Genomic DNA, 19,823 nt, shown 5'->3' on the forward strand with positions numbered 1-19,823 from the left:
CACATAATCCGGGCCTATATTAAGTCGAAAAGTTATCCTTAAGTGTGTGGCCTATTGTATTATTTATTATACATTGTTTTGATTTGCTGTGATGTAGGACTATTATCAGACAAGTTTTGATTTGTTGAGAGCTAAATTGACTTGTAAGCTTTGCCTCACCAAGTGTAGAGTGGATTGCTTCTGCTACAAATCAATACAGATTGTAATAAATGCAAAACTAATCAGGTTTTCACTTTGAATTAATGATTTTTCTTGAACATGTCCCAGCATCTGTTTAAAGCATTCTGGTATACAGTGTTCTCGCTAGGTCTGATCTATTAATTAGTAATATTAATTCCTTTATCTATTTCTGTTTTTGTGTGGTGTCTGTCAGACTAGTATGATGGCATAAATAAACATGGGATGTGATCGCTGGTTGAGGTAATGAAGTGGCTCAGCTGTAATTGATGCACTGGGGGCTTTCTCTGAAACACTGGGTCTCACGTTTCAGTCTGTCACCTCAGCCCTTCATGGCAGACAACACACACACAATCTACAGCTCGAATTCATCTCAACAACCACATGACATTTGATACACTGCTTCATTACTGCATTGTAAACATTTCACCTATAGCTGTGACAAACCCTACTGCAGTCTCTAATAAGTCCTGTCACGATAACATATTTTGAGGTATGATATATTGGTGAGACGATAAGCGATCATACTGAATGCCATTATGCCACTGACAACATAACGTTAAAGCAAGATTTCCCCCTAAACATGATTCTATGTGTACAGTATTGTTAATGAACATGAGCTACAATAAATAAATTAAGCAGTTAATGAGTCATAGAAGTTATTTATTCAACCCTTTACAGCTCAAATCTTATCATAGTACAGAAAAATAACAAAATGTTCTCATTAATACAAAGAAAAAGTACCCATGATAAATATTGACCCCCAAAAATAATTCCATCTTTCATGTATTGAATGATGATCAATATAGTAATTATCATGATAGGCATACCTCTGATTTACCATGTGGTGCAGATGCAACCATAAAAATAATAGAATTATCTAGTAGTATATATTAATGAAGGTATAGCTGTATTCTCACCATATTAATTGAATTTGACGTGCCTTCCTGCGCAGCCTTAGGCACACAGAGCTGCGTAGGATTCATTTCCGATCGATCTCCAACATCTAGGAGAAACAATGTGGATTGCAGATTTATAGCCGCAGAGAGGTGACTAGAGCTGCTAATGGAGAGGCAGAGGCATGTAAGGTGGCAAATCAACAAACACAAGGCCAGCACATCAGTCTGAGCGCATAAAGAGGCCGTCGAGGTATTAACTAATAAAATATTCATAAAGTGCTGTGATATTACCGCACCGTGCTAATTGGCTGTGGTCCATTGCTCTGTGTCTCTGGGTCCCAGTAACAGATAGGGCATCTCTGGGGCTTACAGGTTGTCCATGTCTTCCCCTTTGTCTCATTTCTTTTGCACTTCTATATTTTACTTCCTAGTGAAAATTCCTTCATAACCTTCTTCCAATGTCTTTCACATTGTCAGCTGTGCATCTTATGTCCTCTATAATGAAGATCCCTATTATAAATCAACATAGGACCAAGGCAGTTTTACATATTCATCTCGCTCTGTGTAAACTTTGACCAGTGCTGTGTGGGATTGGCTGAAAAATGCAATTAGGCCATGTAATGTGACAAGCCGCCTGCGTGGAGCAGCTGGGAGGAGAAGCCCGGGAGATGCATGAGAATACATTTACTGCATACAGGCTTTAATGGGTTCCTCTAGTACCTCCTGCACCATGTGACTGCACAAGGTCGCCCTGTCCTCTGCAGCCTCCACTCCTCTGTCTTCAAAGATATCACTAACCAGCAGCTTACACCAGTGAATATTTATACAGCAGAGGAGGGCTTTCACTTATGAATTACAGCCATAATCCCAGCTAGTTTATCTCACCTGTTGTAACTCAGTGCAGTGGACAGTGAAGGCTGTGAAAGGCAGACACATGTCCCTTGTAAGGCATTCCTGGAAAGCTCTTGATTCATGACAGCATGAGTGCACATTTCCCCTCAATCCTGCAACCCTGCAGCAGATCCATCCAAACAAATCCCATCAGCACCTTTCTGTGGAGGAATTCAAAACGAAAATATCTATAATAATACTGGGATTGCTGAGAATAGGAGAGTTCTGTTTTGGGAGAGTTAAAAGCTCTTAGAAAGAAACTCCAAAGAGGAATTTATAACTGTAGCTAGTTGTAGTCCTATCTTATAATGTTAAAGGTAAAATTGTCCTACTACACTTGCAGTGGAACATGGAAAATATCTGTATTGGACTGGTGTAGACTACTGAAATGAGTTGGCTTGGACATTTCATATTTTGTTTGATTTTTCTATACATTTAAACATATTTGTGTTGCTATTTCATAGTGTAATACATCAAGTAATGTATATGGAAAAAATACTTGTGGTTTACACATTGGCAGAGCAACAGCATGGAAACGTACTTACTGTAGTGTAACAAAACAGCAACACAGCAGCATGGATATGAAGTTACCAGTTCTTTAAAGACACACAGGACTAGAGTTTCATTTGTTCAGGTAGACTTGAGGTGTAAAGTTGAAAAATACTGGATCTAATAAAATATATATTATTATTAATGTTTATGTAGTTGAAACACAATAATTATGGGCCAAAAGATAAAAAAGTCAATTTGGAGCCTCAGTATTAATTGAAAAAAGTTATACCATTCACTAAACTAGGACTAATTTCTGAACTAATCCTTGACTAAATGAGGACTAGAACAGGACAACACCATGTCTATCATCCAAACTAAACTGGGCTCAAACCAGGACCCAACAAGGACAAATGTGAATGCACCTTTAATCCTTATAATATTTTGTGCTAAATTCCTGTAACATTGGTTTATCCTAAACCTTATCGCATGTTGTTGCTACAGCTACTGATATTTGGAACAGTTTAAATCTTTATAGTCTTTGTGTGTGCTGGGACATGAAAGCTCAGATCTAGATGTCCATTTAGCTCCGCACTAAATATTGTACCTGTGGCTAAAGGTCTCTCTCTTACGGCCTCTTTCATGTGCAGGTAAATATTGAGCGTACAAATCTATGTTGGGAGATTACTCTAAGCCACATTTCTGTGCATTGGTTTTGGCTGGCACTCACCTCCTGTCAGCTTGCACACGCTCTCTAAGGCCCACTGAATGTAATCTGGTTGTGGGCATGTCCAACTGTTGCTGCCAACGTTGCCAGGCTGACTTCACGATTATATCCCAAAGTATTTTATGTAATTCTGAAGGCATGTGTGTCTTGCATGGCTAAATCTAGGCTTGTAAAACCTGCCCAGATATCTAGATTTGACTGTTTAAGCATGGTTCTTTTATGACATTAGAATTGATCTGTCTGTTCTAAATCTACTGTGGTGTATTTTTGTACCAAACAAATTGTATCACTGTGAGTCCCAGAGATTTACCTAAAATATATTTGTACAAAAACATGTCTGACTCAAATAGAAGCTCTCTGCACAAACATATGAGAGGGCCGCTCACTCGATTATAGAAGCTTTAATACTGCAGGATGTAAGATAGTAATGACTTAGCTTAAGAGAAAAATGTACTTTTCACCCAAGAAAACATCACCAAATACTTGTCTAAGCATCGGTGCATCTCAATCGTGAACTTAATCTTCATTTTGTGAAGAAAATATAATCACAACAGCAATACTTGCAACTAGACTACAGCTACAAACAAATCCAAAATCGTTCTGTCATAAAGAATTATCTTTTTGTAACTATCTTTTTCAGACAAAACCAGTTGCATTTGCCGTTCGCACAAATGTCAGCTACAGTGCCAGTCTTGATGATGATGTCCCTGTACCAGGCATGGCTGTTTCCTTTGATGCTAAAGACTTCCTGCATGTCAAAGAGGTACAGTCCAACCACACAACATTCAAAACAATTACATGTGTTGGCTAACTCTGATTAATTTTTATGTGCAGAAATTCAACAATGACTGGTGGATTGGACGTCTGGTGAAAGAAGGCTGTGAAATTGGTTTCATCCCCAGTCCAGTGAAGCTTGAAAACACCCGTATCCTCCAGGAGCAGCGAGCGAAGCAGGGCAAGTTCAGGTAAATGCAAACATGCCTCCTGTCCGATCACTACTACCACTTTACAGTCACATAAAGGTCATAAAGATTTTATCATTCACAGACTCTCTCTTCCTCTCTTGTGTTTATTTCCATTTCAGTAAATTGGGAGCAAATTCCTCCTCTAGCTTAGGTGAAGTGGTTCCTAACTCAAGGAAATCTACTCCTCCGTCCTCTGGTAAGTATTTGAAAGATATTTTAGATTACTTTCTCTAGATCCAGGTAAGATAAGACCAGTACATTGCAGTTGAAATGCTTTTATTGTCCTTTATGATTTCATATATTTGTCAATAAAAACAGTGTCCAGGCATATCATATTTCAGCCCAGTGTGACGCCATTCTTGTGTGTCTGTGTGCGTAGCCATTGACATAGATGCCACAGGCTTAGACCCAGAGGACAATGAGGTCCCAGCCAACCTGCGCTCCCCTAAAGCCAGTCCAAACACTGTCACGCCCCTAGCAAAAGAGAAACGAATGCCTTTCTTTAAGAAGGTAACCAGGACTGCGCGATGTGCACTTGTGTGTCGTCCGCTCGGCTCTCACTGAACGCCAATGGCTGCTCTCTCAGTCTGCCCTCTGTTCTGTCCATAACATCGTCCACGGCCCTGAGCATGCATGCCTGTTCTTAACCTCTCTCTCTCTCCTCTCCACCACAGCTAAGCAGAAGCAAAAGTCGGTAAGTCGTCGAGAACACTGCACACTCAGCACAGGCTCCTGACCCTGTCCTGACCTCTCTCCTTTCCAATGGCCCTGCAAACTGTGCTGTGTTTATGTTGAACCTGTGTCGTGTCAGTGTGACATCACTTTACACAAAATAGTAAATAATAATAAAAACAAACTCACAGCTTTAAAACTGTTCTCATTTCAAATAATAGAACCCCAAATATTTTTTTCTGCAACCTCCATGTTTAGTATATGGTAAAATTATATAAAATATGTAATTATTGAAAGTTCCCTAGGCCCCATACCATAAATTAGAAAATACTCCCCTATTAGCCTACTTATTATCAGCTATCAAACTGTAAATAAACATGATATACAGAATAATTGAATTAAATACACACTAATGGGACTGTTGATTGTTGCTATTATTAGAAATTGTGTATTCACTCATATATAAATTGAATAGTTTAAAACACCTTATTTTGTTATTACTGACTGTGCCCTGTAACATGGTAAATGAGTACTAAACCATGCTATGATCAGTAGCACTGAGCAACTGTCTGTGCTTTCGTGCTAGCCAGTGTGTGCATCAGTTCCCACAACCTCCCTGGAGGGGGCCTGATGACGGCAGAAAACACGAGACAAAAAAACAAATAAACTGGAGAAAAGTGGTGGACTGTGAAGTACAATGATGATGACAGTGTGACAGCTTAAAGCTGTGAGAACTCAGTGTTATACAAATGTCTATACAAAAATTAAAAGTTATATCTTAAATTGATGTCTCACTGTATCCTAGATAAAATGATGGTATCCTTCCATGTCCCGTGGCAGTTGAACTAACACTTTCCCGTTATAACATCTGAACCATGGCATGGCACTCTCTGTTATTATTGAAGCACTTTCATAGTTTACTGTAACCTAATTTCAACAGTACGATGTTGACAATGCGAGAAAATATCCAAATCTGTCCTAAATCAAATGTCAGTCTGCTGTTTGTGGACGGGCCTAGACCAACATGCCATGGTTCAGTGTGTTTTCCTAAGCGTCTCGTCTGTGTCTCACTGTTGCTCTAACCCTCTGGTGATTTGTGATGGTGGCTGTGCACTTCGTCTCCATAAATGTGAGCCAGTGTTTTTTCTCTTCTCTTAACTGAAGACGGAACACATTCCTCCGTACGATGTTGTGCCTTCCATGCGGCCCGTAGTTCTGGTTGGACCGTCACTGAAGGGCTATGAGGTAAATTGCAGCTTTTCTCAAATTCTACCTTTCAGCTTTTATATGGTTCATAATAATGGCTGTATGCTTTTCCAGGTGACAGACATGATGCAAAAGGCTCTCTTTGACTTTTTAAAACACAGATTTGAGGGAAGGTGAGTTCAGAGCGACTTTGTAAACTCATGCTTCCTTCCTCATTCCTTGTCTTCTTCCAGCTCTATAGGCTGGTATTTATGTGTCCCTAGAGGTTAGCCCAGAGTGTGTAACAAGTTTGTTTGGCCCGGAGATGTGTGCTGCTGCTTTAAATAGGCCCTCTACATGTCCTTAATAGGCCATAATGGGCTCTAGAGCAGAGCAGATTCTCCTTCACAATGTCGAGTCCTTTACTTTGTCGTCCTGCTGTCTGACTGGCCAGAACAGAAGAGACATAAAGTTACACAACATTAAGAATGTACTTATAGCATCAGCAGCTGCATATACTGATTGAAACTACAACAGAAGACAATGCATGTTAATTGAATATGAAACATAGGAACTGTTTTCTCACTTGGGCACTTTCCTCTTGCCCATTCATAATTACTGCAGCTTTTGGTGCTATAAGCAAGTCAGTAAGATGATCAGCTCATAAAAGTTAAGCACTAATAACAATTTGTTGTTAGTGTTTTTTATTGAAATATGGCTGTAGTTGTGTACTGGGCATCCCAAACAGAGCATATGTTTCTGTTAACATGCTATTTTCTCTTGTCTCTTGTGGCAGAATATCAATAACTCGTGTCACTGCAGACATTTCTCTTGCCAAACGCTCGGTCCTCAACAACCCCAGCAAGCACGCCATCATCGAACGCTCCAACACGCGCTCCAACTTGGGTATGTTTGTCTAGAATTACTGTGATGCCTGGAAACATCTGGTGTTTTGATTTGGTAATGTTTTCAAGGAGACCTTGGTCGTGTGGAAATGGAAGGAAGCATTTAACGAAACTTTTGACATTACTAACGATAAGTCCACATAGCCCTTAGCAGCTCTGGCCTATTTTATTTAGTTATGAATGAGGGTACATGCATGAAAGCAGCTTTCTTACAAGCAAACCTAGAATTATTGAATACTAAACCACAGAGGACACTATTTCTAAATTGCACTGCACCCTCACTTGGACGGATTTGGGGTATATTAAGTAGGCTGCGTATTCACCTAACAAATACAATCCAAATTCCAATAATGAAACTAACAAAATTTATATGAATACAGGCTAGTTTGTCTCACTATGAAGTTTTTTGATACTATATTAACTTAAACTTTCTTTTCCACAGCTGAAGTCCAGAGTGAGATTGAGCGTATTTTCGAACTGGCGCGGACATTACAGTTAGTAGTTCTTGACGCTGATACCATCAACCATCCGTCACAACTGGGGAAGACCTCACTTGCACCCATTATAGTCTATGTAAAGATCACCTCTCCCAAGGTAAACTTTAAAAATGGTCTGAAGGTTGCTGCAGTAAATTACACATGCATGTTTCATAGTGTATTTGGTTTGGAGACACGTTATGATTTATTTCTTTACATACTCATCCACATCTAAATAGTTCTTAATACTAGAATTGTACCAAAAAATACATTTTATCCCACCTGTTTTTTCTACCTGAACATGCACAATATGCAAGCTTGTGCTATGACATATTTATAAAGACTGTATAATGTAAATATGAACCGTTGATGCCCCTTTTATGGTCTGTCATGTATGCTTAGGTGCTGCAGCGTCTCATCAAATCCAGAGGCAAGTCCCAGGCCAAACACCTAAACGTGCAGATGGTGGCGGCCGACAAGCTGGCGCAGTGCCCTCCTGTGAGTCCCAGTGCTGAACCTAAATAGTGGCTGACCTAAACCCAGTTCTGCCCCCTGGAGCCTTGAGCTTAGTGCATATCTGATAAGTTACATTTTTAGAAGCTTTATCAGTCCTGCCAGTTCAATTTCACTTCTATTTCTGTAATCTGCTTAGTGATATTTTTCAAAAGGCCAGAATGAAGAAAGTATGAAGGTTCGACATTAATTTCAAACCGCATCACCTGCCTCGAGAGACTTTGAGAAAGTTAGATTTAATTAAAAATATGAAACTTCACTTGGTTTGGGATGACTGTGAGTAATGGGGTAAAGAAAAATTGTGCATAACTGTATAAGGGTTAGGGGTTGTAAATACTGCATTTAACTGTGGTCTGCTGTCTAAGCTTAAATTTTGTATGACATGTTTCATAACTAGTGCAGCACTGTTGTCGTGACCCTGTTCTTTTTTTGTGTTCTCTGACTGGCTGTTTCTCTATCTCAGGAAATGTTTGACATCATTCTGGATGAAAACCAGCTGGAGGATGCTTGTGAGCACATGGCTGATTACCTGGAGGCCTACTGGAAAAGCACTCACCCCAGCAGCTGTAGCCCGCCTGACCCACTCCTGACAGAGCTGCCCACGGACGCCCTGCCCTCGAGCACAGCCCCTCTCCCCGCACTGCAGGTACAAGAGGAACCTTCATAGAAGATGAACAGTTAGCAAGTTAAACTAAAAATATACAGCATGTACTAACTTAACCATGGTGAAAATGTATATGCGAACAGTTTCAGACAAACTCAATGACATAGTTACATACATAGTGGAATGAGGTTGGCTGAAAATAGTTATCGATAGCAGCAAGATATATTCAGTGTACTCTAATCACAGCTTTTATTGATTGTCCTGCCTGCTACATTTTCATTTCTCCATTCAATGCCAACACAAATGGATTTGTAAGGCTGAAGCTAATATTGAGCTGTCAGAAGAGGAGGATTGAGGTTAACATGTAAAAGTTGATCTGGTGAGTGCATGGGGTGAAATCTGAAGGTTGATGTGCATTCCTTATTCCCCAATTTACTCATAGGTAATTTTTCAATATAGGATACATTTGGTTTGTCGATACTTTTATTCACTTTGTGCTCTGTGCATGGGTCTGTGTCTGCTATGCATTACTTCTCCATTATATTAACTAGTCTTTTATGGACCACAGGGGGGCATCTCTGAGCAGAGGAGTGACAAAGCTCTGGTGGAGAGAAAGAGCTCCAAAGAAGACCACCACCAGCACCATCATCATCACCATCACCACCACCATCAGAGCCAGGACCCGCCCACCAACGAGGCTGAAGAGGAACTGGAGGAGGAGGCAGAGGAGGAGTGCACTGAGCCTTCATCACGCAGACCTCAGCATGTTCACCACAGGTCATCTTCCACCAGGACTGAGCACCACAATCATCACCATCACCACCACCATCACAGCAGCCGCGTCAGGGGCCTGTCCCGACAGGAGACACTGGACTCAGAGACACCAGAGAGCAGGGAGAGCAGGGAGAGCAAAGAATCGGCTTACATGGAGCAGCGGACACAGCTTCTCCACCAGGAAGAGGAGGAGGAGGAGGAGGAGGAAGAGGAGGAAGAGGATTTAGGGGAGGGGCACCCCCAGCAGCAACAGCGCTATGAGCCAGTGCCCCACCGGGACCACAATCACCACCATCACCACCACCATCACAGAGGAGGGGACGAGGCAGGGCACGTTACAGGACATGGTACAGCACATAGTACAGGACATGGCACTGGACACCACAGGTCCAAAGAGCGTGAGCAGGACCATAACGAACGCAACAAACAGCGCTCACACCATCACCACCGGCCTGCCCGGGACCACCACCACCACTACTACGACCGGGACAGAGACAGGGACCGAGAGGGGGAGGTGGCTCCCAAAAAGAGGGGTGACACAGGGGAATGGGCCAGAGACACATACATCCATCCAAACAGACAAAAACCCTGAATCACAAATACACTAAGGATGGGCTCCTTAGAGAGACCATCTTGTTGTCCAATTGTGCTGCTACACCCCAAACCACAGCATCCTATTTATGTACACCTTTGTAAATGCTGTTTTTCATCAACAGGAGTTTTGGTAACATAGATACAAATATAAATATATGTATGTGTATCTATGCATAGACAATGTTTATGTGTGGATATGCATGATTTTCTCAAATATGCATCTTAAACATGTGTTGGACATGGCATGACACAAAGGCAGATATTTTTCTGAAGCTGTGCTTTTTGTGATTACCTAAAGTTTGTTTTGCTTGCTATCACTTGAATCATGTGTTCCTTCAGACTACTACTGGGGCTAGTTTGACTTACTATATCTTAGTTATTTTTTAATTATACTGGGCATAAAAAGACATATTTCTGCCTCCTCTGAGGTGCTCAACAATAATGCCCTTTTACATGAAGGGCTGTTCTTTGGATCCAGAAAATCTTTATTGAATCTGATACATCATTGATTCTGCACTTATGCTACTGAAAGTGTAATCATGTGATTTGATAGAAACTTAATAGTTACTGCTGGTCCACAACCAAATCTGAATGTAGGTTAATCTTTTATTAAGTCTGATCCCTTTTCTAATGAATGTTGTTTAAGTCCCTTTCTCTTTTAATCCCAAATTATTCAGTAAACAATATTCGTTTCTTGGAACCTCACTCAGTCATTTCACCTACATACTAATTTAGGATACAATTCAAAGGTTAATCAAAATGGAAAATCATATTAATTAATATTAATGATATTGTTTGCACCCTTCAAAGTTTGGCTTTCCAAATCTTTTTAAGGCACAGGTCAAACAGGTCACTCAATTTAACTGCACTCTGCCCTCAGTTTACTGGACAAATACACTAGTTGTTTTCATCTGACAATTGCACTTCAATCCTGACTCGTTTCTATGCTACAAAGATAGCATTGCAGATTTTGATCATTGTACATGTACATGGGTATGTACATAAGATGTCATATATAAATAAAGTTGGCAGCAATAGACTGGTGCAGAGACGGTTTGATGTGTTTCGGAAGAGCTCTCCTCCTGAGAAAGACCATGCCTATAAATAGTATTTTTAAACTCAGCTGAAATTATTAGGTATATCCACTGGCCTCCCTCTTGGTTGTCATGACAACATTGACATGAATGACAATACTGAAGAGACAATTCAAAAAGAGGAAGCGTCTCTTTCTGCTTTTGTACACATGAATGCTTCTAGTGCCATCTGATTCATTCTGGAACATTCCATTGGCAAAGATTGAGGTGCACAGCTGCCAAGACTACATTTTCACATATTTGTGGATTAATGTGATTAAAAATGAATGGTACTCTCAGTAAAGAGTAGACTGAACCAGCGCTATTACCCAAATGTGTGGATTTTGTAAATGCAATATAAATTGCCGTTTTATGACATTATCTATAACAGCATGCATATATTTAATAATTCCTGATTAAAATGTTATTTTATTTAAAAAACACGTTATCAAAGTTAAAGATAATGCTTTATTCTGTTATTTTACATGTTTGAGGCAGCAGGCAAAGTGCTAATTTCTCAGTTGCCCCCCCACTAAAAGGCATTAAATGTTTAATATCTCTAGTGCACTACTTCCTGATCTCAAATATCCACTGAATCTTCTGTCGTCATGGCAGCCATGTCGTCACTGTTGTTATGGCGACAGTGGCCTTGCTGCATTTGCCAATGAGTCTGTGCTGTGTTGCATCCCCACGTGCCTGCCCCTCCCACCCCGACAGCTCCACTTTCTGCTGCCCTGACTGTTTATAAAGCTTATCCCTATATGGCCCGTGGTCACACAGAGCAGCTGCCAGAAACAGATGCTGTAAACTCAGCTGAGAGCATCTTTGTCAACACCACCATCAAAGCTGTTTTAATATAAACACCTTAGTCCCAGCAGTCTTGTGGGAGACCCCCACTCATGCTCTGTTCACACAATGATCCCCGGTCAGTTTTTCAGGAATTTGGCAATAAAAAAGCCTATAGTGTCTGTATTGGCTCTGTGGGAAAGTGGAGTATTCGGTTGAGTTTGCTCCAAGCTCAACTCAGGACTGAACCTCTGGAGAAGGCATAGCTGATCAGGTAACAGACCGGCTCCAGGCATGCCCTCTGTGCCAATGTGGGGATCCTGAAAACGAGTGCAGCAGTAAGACGCATTCACAATCAAATGTTTACACTTTATAATTGTAACTGTTTGGATTTTTTACCTGAGGCACAAGAGTAAGACATGGGAAAGTTTTGAGTGCCCATGCTACTTGCTCCTCATTCTCTGCAAGAGTCACAGTGCAAGTGCTGTACACCAACACACCACCTTTCTTCAATAAGCTCACTGCCTGTAATTGCACAAATATATTTAAGAAAAATATACTGAAATAATAATGTGGTCATTGTATAAGTGTGTCTGTGATGCTCAGCACAAGCCATAGAACTATTCTTTGCATTCAGGATAACTTTGAAGGGAGCCAAGTAGACATTGATGGAGGACAATGTCACCAAGATACTTTATCTCAACTGCCTACACTTCCACCAATGGGATTACAGTAAACACTAATCAAGAATGTACTCAAAAATTGAAAGCAAGAAGATGTCTTAACCACATGTTGGATACAGTTAAGTAATAGTAGAGATAACAAGTAAGCAATGACTTGTTTGCACTGCCATCTAGTGACAAAAACATTTTATGACAAGAGATGTAATGGCTGGCCTTAATGCAAACTAAATGTAAGCACTGCAAACATCTGAGTGTAATGTACAGCGTGAATTAATTTGCGCTGAAGTGGCTGATAGGAGCAGATCTCCTTCAGGCTCCACGTGCTGGCCATGTTGGGTCTTTGTCCAAGTCCACTACACGGAGCGTCCAGTAAAACACGGTCAAAGCTCTCGGGAGGAAATGGAGGGCCTGTCACAGGTAAGAACAATATTGCAATACATTACCATTAATTAGTACTTAGCTAGATGTTAGAGAAATATATTCTGCTGGCTGACATTTTTTTAAATTCTTGAAAAGAAGATTATTCCAACTGTACCTTCAGTTCCCCTCTGTTTATCAATGTCCCTGCTCACTGCTTTCACGCTGTCAAAGCAAAACACTTTGATTGACTCCAGACACAGCATCTGGGCATTTCGGCAAATACGATCAATCTTGTTTCGGATTTTGTCAAGTGCCACAACCTCACCCTATGTGTGGGATGGGGAGACATGTTGTTATTTAGTGATAAATGAATATCAGGTTATATATTTGTATTAGATTGCCATTGACACAAGGCTGAATAGACACTAAATGTGAAGGCACATGATATTTGCTACAGATGGCACCTGGTCCTTCATGAGAGAGGCAATGTGGCAGGACTTTCCTCCTGGGGCAGCACACATATCCAGAACACGCTCACCAGGACGAGGCCCAAGGACATGTCCCACCACCACAGACGGGAGATTCTGCCCATGACAATAATATAGATACTAATTATATTGCATGACTACATAATTATAAACATGGAACGTAGTTAATATTGCACCTGTAGGAATACAAGGCTGGGCAGAACACCATCAAAAGAAGGACTTTGATAAAGAGGCTCTGTCATATGAACTGCTACTCCTCTGGATAAATAATAAAATAAAACGTGTAATGGTAATTAAAGTCAAGTATTTTTCACAAATTAACCAAGATTGTTGTTTATATACATGCATTATCAAGAAATAAAAACTCACTTGGTTGGTTCATTTGTACAAAATATTGCAGAGCGATCCATTTCAGCTACACCATTTCCCACAAACACTTTCTGCCCTTGGAAGCTTGTGGCTCCTCTAGTGCACTTTCCATCAATATCAGAAAACACAGAGACTATATCTCCAGTCTTCATGACTAAACAGAAAGATACCAGTTAGACAATGTTTTAATGCCATTTTTAAACTGTAAACTGTCATACACTTTGGGCTGGCAACAATCCCAGGGGCAAAAACATGAGCTCCTCTTAGAACAGCACTGCCACACTGTGCACCCACAACCACCTCAGACTGGAGCGACTCAACAGGTCTACAAATAGAAGAAATAACACATGCTCTTTGCAGAGGCTATTTGGATTTTTGGATGTTTGAAATTTGTCCTGGCATTCCTTACATACCTAGGTCCATCCACAGGAAGGAGCAGCACATCTGGAATGCATGGGTGTGGAACAATCTCCATGGAGACCCCAGATGATGAGCCACACAGGTGCTGCTTTGAAAAAACCACAGACTCAGGTGATTAATTTGACCAATTTACACTTTTGTTACAAACACTTTTGCTATTACCTTACTCAGTTCTTGTGCTAGTCTTTTTCTGATCTCCTCCAGGGGGGCCAGGTGAGTACTAGCCCGCACACATGTGTGTGAAGGAGGGTGTGAAAGGCATGTGAGCAGTCTCTCAAAACGCTGCTCTGCTTCTTGGTGCCCAACAGCAGTCAACAACTGTGACAGAATGAATAATTTGAAGTAGAATTAGTAAATATTACATAGTAATAACAACAGCGAGTGGGGGTTTGCATTCCGTGTACCTCTTTGTTTAGGAATATGCTCTTAAGATAATCACTGACTTCAGGTTTAAGCGAAATTCTTGGAAAAACTGGCATTTTATGATTATCCAGAAAACAAAAGCAAGCTGTAACAAATACACAGCGATCTGTCGGAGTTTTCTCGAGATGATTTTTCTCCACAGACTTTATATGAAAATACTATGTAAATCTGTAACAATTCTGAAATAAAATAAGACCACGTTATCCGAAAGCTTCTTGGTGATTGTTTTGAGGGACACTCTTCCCTATACGTCACTGATCATGTGATTAAAGTTTACGTTGGATTTTCAGACGCATGTCTGTGTCACATTGAAACTACTACTTGCTTTCAATGTCAGTAAAAATAAAATCGGATGTTATTCATTATTGTTGGAAAGAAAAAGCAAGTTTTGTTTTGTTTTTAACAGCTTCTGAAAGAGCCGTACTACGTCATCGCGTAACCGGAAGATAATTAGGCTCGGGGAGCTTTTTTCTCTGTAGCACCAGCACCTAACGGGCTACAGTGAAGCCTGCAGCACCGCTCTCTTACTCCTTTGTGTTGATGCGGATTTTTAAGGGCTTTAATCTTAAAGGAGAACCACAACAGCATATCCTTAGCCAGATGTTTCCGTAAAGCGCCAGTTCACTGTGAATGTAGTTGTTCCGCATGGAGTCGGCGTTGAATAGGTCGGCGAGGTGTTTCGTTGGCAAAAGCTCATCCAGCTAATGCTGCTAACCGTGTAGCCTTGGAAAGTGCTGTGTGGACCGAGGGAGCCGCTGCTGCAACAGGGACACCGAGCTATCACAAAGAATGGGGCTCATATTCGCCAAATTGTGGAGCTTCTTCTGTAATCAGGGTGAGTATACCATGGGCTTCATAAATTGTCACAGTTTAGTAACCCCAGATCCCCTTATCCGCTTATTATCATGGAGTGAGATGGACAACAATCCCCAGTGATCCATGTATGATGTTCCACAGCTGCACGTCAATATATCGTGTTAGTTTATTGATCATGTGGAGCCTCTGCTCTAAATATGTTGCGATGTATGAACTACGTTATTGTAAGGAAAATGCCATGGGTAATTCATCATCACTATCGCTGGGTGGTAATCTGGTCATCGACGTCTTAAACAACTTAATTGTCTTAAGTCATTACAGCCCAGAGCGCGTATTCCGCATGTGATTTGTTTGCATTTTCACGGGTCGTGTCAATGTGCACGTAAAATGAATCACAGGCTAAACAATGTCACGTTAACGTTAATTTTTGGAATAAGGATTTTTGACCTATAGAAGGGAGTATTTAACTCTGTTCTCTGTCCTAACAGTAAAATGGGATGAGTTATTTAAACGTCCATTCAGAAATTCAGGATTACATGGTTCCCAGTGTCATGTTTTACTCATGTTCAGAGATTACAGTAGTGTTTTCAAAAGACGACTGACATATATCCACTTTCTGTAACACATCCGCCGGGATGCGCATGGTGACGTGGTTGTAATCAAAGTAGCCTCAATACAATGTAACCTGGTGGCCTGCACTGTGAGTCCTTTGACCAGACTTCCTTCCCTATGTGCAGCTGGAGCTGTCAGGAGAGTGGAAAAGTCAAACCACTGAGTGGGACATTTTGGCATGGATGTGTTAGCTTGCACTCTGCCCATAGGTTTGTCTGCCTTCAACAGTAAAAAAGGAGATACAGAGATGGAGGCTACTGTGGGATTCAGAAGTCCATCCATTTATTTTTAACCTCTTAATGCCTAATTGATTTGTGTTGTCTAGCACACTGAATTTTGTTTGGAGTTTGTGAATTCACAAATATTGCCATAATTCATTTTTTATTGTAAACTTTGTAATTTATTTTACAGAGCACAAAGTCATTATTGTTGGACTAGACAATGCTGGGAAAACTACCATTCTTTACCAGTTGTAAGTTGCTTTACATCTGTTATCACTGTTACCAAGCTAAATCATTTAACATGCATTCACTCATAATATTTGTTTGATTTTATTTTTAAGCCTGATGAATGAAGTTGTCCACACATCTCCCACCATCGGAAGCAATGTGGAAGAAATAGTGGTGAAAAACACCCACTTCTTGATGTGGGATATTGGCGGCCAGGAGTCTCTCCGGTCATCCTGGAACACCTACTATTCCAATACAGAGGTGAGAGCGGTATAATATGTGGAGATTGTTCCAGAACAAGTGGAGTGTTGGCTCTGTGTTATTTCTTTGGCTTTGTCTAGTAGCCTGCTGTAAGCATGGCAGCTGGTGTGTGTGGTCAGAGCACAGACGGAGCAGGGGCCACCCATGTCAAAGGTCAGCCTTTCACAAAGGGCTGTCTTAAAGCAAGCCTAGGTTCAACTTCATCTGGTGTGAAATAGAAAAGGCCAGATTGTGATAGAGATAACGACACTGCTGTGTTTGTGTGAAATTATCTTATTCCGTAAAAAAAAACTTAGTCTGCAGAACATACCACTCAAATACTATTACAAAGTAAAGGAGTAACTAGCATATTTACTCCAATGTGCCAGATCACTGTTGCTGGTAAAAATGCATGTGGCCCATTCATGTGTATAGAGGCTGGGCTCTTCCTTCTCTTTTAATTGCCGTCTCCTGCATCTCCTCACAATCAATGTGCCTTTGGTCTTTTGTCATACAAGGTCACACTCATGAGGGGTATTAGCATAGCCGTTAGAAACAGCCTTTGTGAAACCCCGGGTCCGGATATGCCCACCCACTGTGGTGCATTTTGGTCTGTGTAAAAGGCATATTTGTACAAAATGACTCTCAAGACAAAATGTCTTCTTGTAATTCACAGTTTATTATTTTGGTGGTGGACAGCACGGACAGAGAGAGGCTGGCCATTTCAAAAGAGGAGCTCTACAGGATGCTGGCTCATGAGGTAAATGCATGTTTTCAATGGAGCAGAGGAAGTAGACTATACAACACTGACCCTGTTTTTGTAATGAACATTGATTTTCCTTTGAAACTGGCCCTTGCCACCTTGTTCGTTGTTTAATGCGTATGGTACAAGGTGACAGGGATATGGTCTCATTGTTCTGTTTTTATGTGTTTTACTTCTTCAGGATCTCCGGAAAGCAGCTGTGTTGATATTTGCAAACAAACAGGATATGAAGAACTGTATGTCTGCAGCTGAAATTTCTAAATACCTCACCCTGAGCTCCATCAAAGACCACCCCTGGCACATACAGTCATGCTGTGCACTTACTGGAGAGGGGTAAGAAAATAACCACCCCTATTTTAGTCTAGTGTTATACGTTACGTTATTTCCTAGAGCTAATTTTCACCACACCGTAGCCATTGTGTTGTCCTGTGTGGCTAGCACACACGCCTAATACAAAGAAGGTTCCAGGTTTGATCCCCAGGTTGCCCTGGCTTTTTGGTGCAGAGTTTGCATGTTTTTCCTCTGGGCACTTTGATTTCCCTGATCAATCAAAAACATGCACCATAGGTAAAATCCTCCAGCTAATATAGTCCAGATCAAGTCTAGCAACAAGATCACAGAGATGGGTCCCTGAGCACCACAGCGGTACTCACTGCTCCTGAGGAGAGGCACCAGTGGCATTGAAGGATGGGTCAAATGAAAGGGACAAACTTCCCTAAGGGGGCAATAAAGTGACCTTAAGCTTAAGGAACAAAATTTTTTTATGTAATAAAACCCCTTATGTTACTTGAGAATACAACAAGGCCGGGTCAGCCAATATAATTATAAATGGTAGCTTGAAATAACATCAAGTAAAATAAGCTTCTAGCTTTGGTTACGTGGGACTTTTGGCAGCATTTGGGTATTAACATAAATTTACAGTTTACATGCTTAAAGTGCATATGTCTGAATAACATTGCACAACATTATTAATGTGGGTGTACTGTTGAGGTGTGGACTGACATGTTTTTGGTTTTGTTTAGTTTATGCCAAGGCCTGGAGTGGATGACCTCGCGGGCTGGATTAAGATAACATCTCTCTTTATCATTGCCTGACTACCTGCATCACTCACAAGATGGATGTTTTTGTTTTTATGTTGTTGTTTTTTTTAAATGGGCAGTGATGGACCCTGATCTCTTGGAACTGTATAGGACAAGAGCATTGAAATACCTGTTACAGTAAGACTGCCTCAACATGGGGGTTAGCCTAATTATGGAACAGTTTTTACCATAGAGGAGATAAAGGAGATTTTCAGCTGTAATGGACATGGATCATTGACACCTCAGACATATCATCTGCATCATATCAGTGTACGCCATATACTTTACTTATTTTGTGTGATTTTTATATATTTTTGCCTTCCTTTAGGTGTGTTCACATTCAGGAAAACATGGAAAGGGATATGGGATTTGCAGCAGTATTTTTGAAGCTTATTTTGACACTACTTTAGTTACGCTACACTTTTCTACGTTCTCATACTTTTTGTGATTCTGTTACAAGAGTTCATAAGCTACACTGTGATGGAAATTATCACATTGAATTAATAATGGTAGTGATACAGTAATGTTGTGATGAACTTGCCCGTCTTAACATTGAGCCTGTAAATGATTGAACCATGTGGTTTGCGTTACATTTTAGTATCTCCCTAATGCAAATGGAATCTACCTTAACAAAGCATGATTTGGCTGCGGCGGTAAGTCATTAATACAATGCCTGTGTAATGGTTTTAGTTAAATGTATTTTGTCACTTATGTTTTATTTAATTTTTTTTAAGTTTTGTAAGCTGTCAGGCGGTGCTGATGCAAACTTGTTTAGTATTGCAAGATTTGGTGCTCTGCAAATATAAGCGACTGTCCCAAAACATTTCATTCATTTGACTAGCGATTTGGGGCATTCATTCAGACATAATTATGTGATGTTTTTAAAGGGATTACATAGACTCCTATCTTCGTGGGCAAATGAAAACTGCTGTTGTACCACTTAGGCAGATTTCTGCCATGTGCCACATTAAAGACTCTTGTATGGAAGTATGATGGTTTAGTGGTGTGGTCCTTTGTCAATGTTTGGACACCAGAGACTTGTACTTGATCCTCAGCCTTAAAGAAGCTGCACATTTGTGGGCAGTGAGCTGAACTGTGTAGTTCTTGTCCACAATTTTAACCTTTCCATCTGGAGAATTCTTAGCAGGTCTATGCACAGGGTCACTTTGAAACTTTGCATTCCTTCTCCCCACCTTTCTCTTAAGGGTTGAAATGGAAAGACAGCAGAGATTCATTTGTGATCATGAATAAATGCATACATGAATAGAGGGGACCATCTTGTATGGCAGTGACTGAATTCATATTTTTGAATTTTATTAAAGATTGACTATTATGGAGCCTTGAAGCAGCATTTTAGATTAATGCTTCAACTTTTTGAGTGCATACAAGTC

General features: G+C 40.6%; 3 protein-coding genes across 13 annotated transcripts in view; 2 read left to right on the top strand and 1 right to left on the bottom strand.

Moving 5' to 3' along the window:
- Positions 1 to 10,910, top strand: part of cacnb2a (calcium channel, voltage-dependent, beta 2a) — a 47,239-nt gene extending 36,329 nt beyond the window's left edge. For 6 of the 10 annotated variants that reach the window (XM_033985660.2, XM_033985663.2, XM_055230073.1 and 3 more), the window contains 11 exons: positions 3,824 to 3,946; positions 4,018 to 4,148; positions 4,268 to 4,344; positions 4,528 to 4,658; positions 5,985 to 6,065; positions 6,141 to 6,199; positions 6,802 to 6,911; positions 7,353 to 7,504; positions 7,789 to 7,884; positions 8,363 to 8,545; positions 9,072 to 10,910. In XM_033985660.2, coding sequence (XP_033841551.1) covers positions 3,824 to 3,946; positions 4,018 to 4,148; positions 4,268 to 4,344; positions 4,528 to 4,658; positions 5,985 to 6,065; positions 6,141 to 6,199; positions 6,802 to 6,911; positions 7,353 to 7,504; positions 7,789 to 7,884; positions 8,363 to 8,545; positions 9,072 to 9,869 — 1,941 coding nt within the window. In that variant the 3' untranslated portion in view covers positions 9,870 to 10,910. Of the gene's footprint in view, positions 1 to 3,823; positions 3,947 to 4,017; positions 4,149 to 4,267; positions 4,345 to 4,527; positions 4,659 to 4,822; positions 4,843 to 5,984; positions 6,066 to 6,140; positions 6,200 to 6,801; positions 6,912 to 7,352; positions 7,505 to 7,788; positions 7,885 to 8,362; positions 8,546 to 9,071 lie in introns of all 10 variants that reach the window. The other 4 variants (XM_033985666.2, XM_055230074.1, XM_033985668.2 and 1 more) reach the window with 1 other exon arrangement.
- A 484-nt stretch (positions 10,911 to 11,394) lies between these two features.
- On the bottom strand, positions 11,395 to 14,729 carry nsun6 (NOP2/Sun RNA methyltransferase 6). 2 transcript variants are annotated; one of them, XM_033985671.2, is made up of 11 exons: positions 14,455 to 14,729; positions 14,213 to 14,368; positions 14,044 to 14,135; positions 13,849 to 13,955; positions 13,631 to 13,784; positions 13,438 to 13,519; positions 13,238 to 13,357; positions 12,949 to 13,099; positions 12,676 to 12,821; positions 12,130 to 12,255; positions 11,395 to 12,050 (listed from the first exon to the last, which is right to left on the bottom strand). In XM_033985671.2, the coding sequence occupies exons 1-11, from the start codon at positions 14,527 to 14,529 to the stop codon at positions 11,871 to 11,873; spliced, it is 1,389 nt and encodes a 462-aa protein (XP_033841562.1). In that variant the 5' UTR covers positions 14,530 to 14,729; the 3' UTR covers positions 11,395 to 11,870. The 2 variants fall into 2 exon arrangements, with proteins under 2 accessions (XP_033841562.1, XP_055086051.1); XM_055230076.1 differs by having other exon boundaries at positions 11,416 to 12,050; positions 14,044 to 14,138; positions 14,455 to 14,614.
- Positions 14,730 to 14,941: 212 nt separating this feature from the next.
- arl8 (ADP-ribosylation factor-like 8) lies at positions 14,942 to 19,419 on the top strand. Its single transcript, XM_033985677.2, has 6 exons — positions 14,942 to 15,308; positions 16,313 to 16,373; positions 16,464 to 16,611; positions 17,267 to 17,350; positions 17,535 to 17,686; positions 18,376 to 19,419. The coding sequence occupies exons 1-6, from the start codon at positions 15,263 to 15,265 to the stop codon at positions 18,422 to 18,424; spliced, it is 540 nt and encodes a 179-aa protein (XP_033841568.1). The 5' UTR covers positions 14,942 to 15,262; the 3' UTR covers positions 18,425 to 19,419.
- Positions 19,420 to 19,823: the final 404 nt, after the last annotated feature.

This window comes from Periophthalmus magnuspinnatus, chromosome 20, assembly GCF_009829125.3.
Source record: "Periophthalmus magnuspinnatus isolate fPerMag1 chromosome 20, fPerMag1.2.pri, whole genome shotgun sequence".
Lineage (NCBI taxonomy): Eukaryota > Metazoa > Chordata > Actinopteri > Gobiiformes > Gobiidae > Periophthalmus > Periophthalmus magnuspinnatus.

Bases quoted from the DNA above. Each gene is read 5' to 3' on its own strand.
- nsun6 (XM_055230076.1), bottom strand. From the start codon at position 14,529: ATGCCAGTTTTTCCAAGAATTTCGCTTAAACCTGAAGTCAGTGATTAT. The intron at 13,100-13,237 runs GTGCCATCTGTA...TCCCACACATAG, and splicing joins CCTCTCTCATGAAGGACCAG to GGTGAGGTTGTGGCACTTGA. The intron at 12,051-12,129 runs GTAAAAAATCCA...ACTCGTTTTCAG, and splicing joins GTCTTACTCTTGTGCCTCAG to GATCCCCACATTGGCACAGA.
- arl8 (XM_033985677.2), top strand. From the start codon at position 15,263: ATGGGGCTCATATTCGCCAAATTGTGGAGCTTCTTCTGTAATCAGG. The intron at 16,612-17,266 runs GTGAGAGCGGTA...TGTAATTCACAG, and splicing joins CCTACTATTCCAATACAGAG to TTTATTATTTTGGTGGTGGA. The intron at 17,351-17,534 runs GTAAATGCATGT...TTACTTCTTCAG, and splicing joins ACAGGATGCTGGCTCATGAG to GATCTCCGGAAAGCAGCTGT.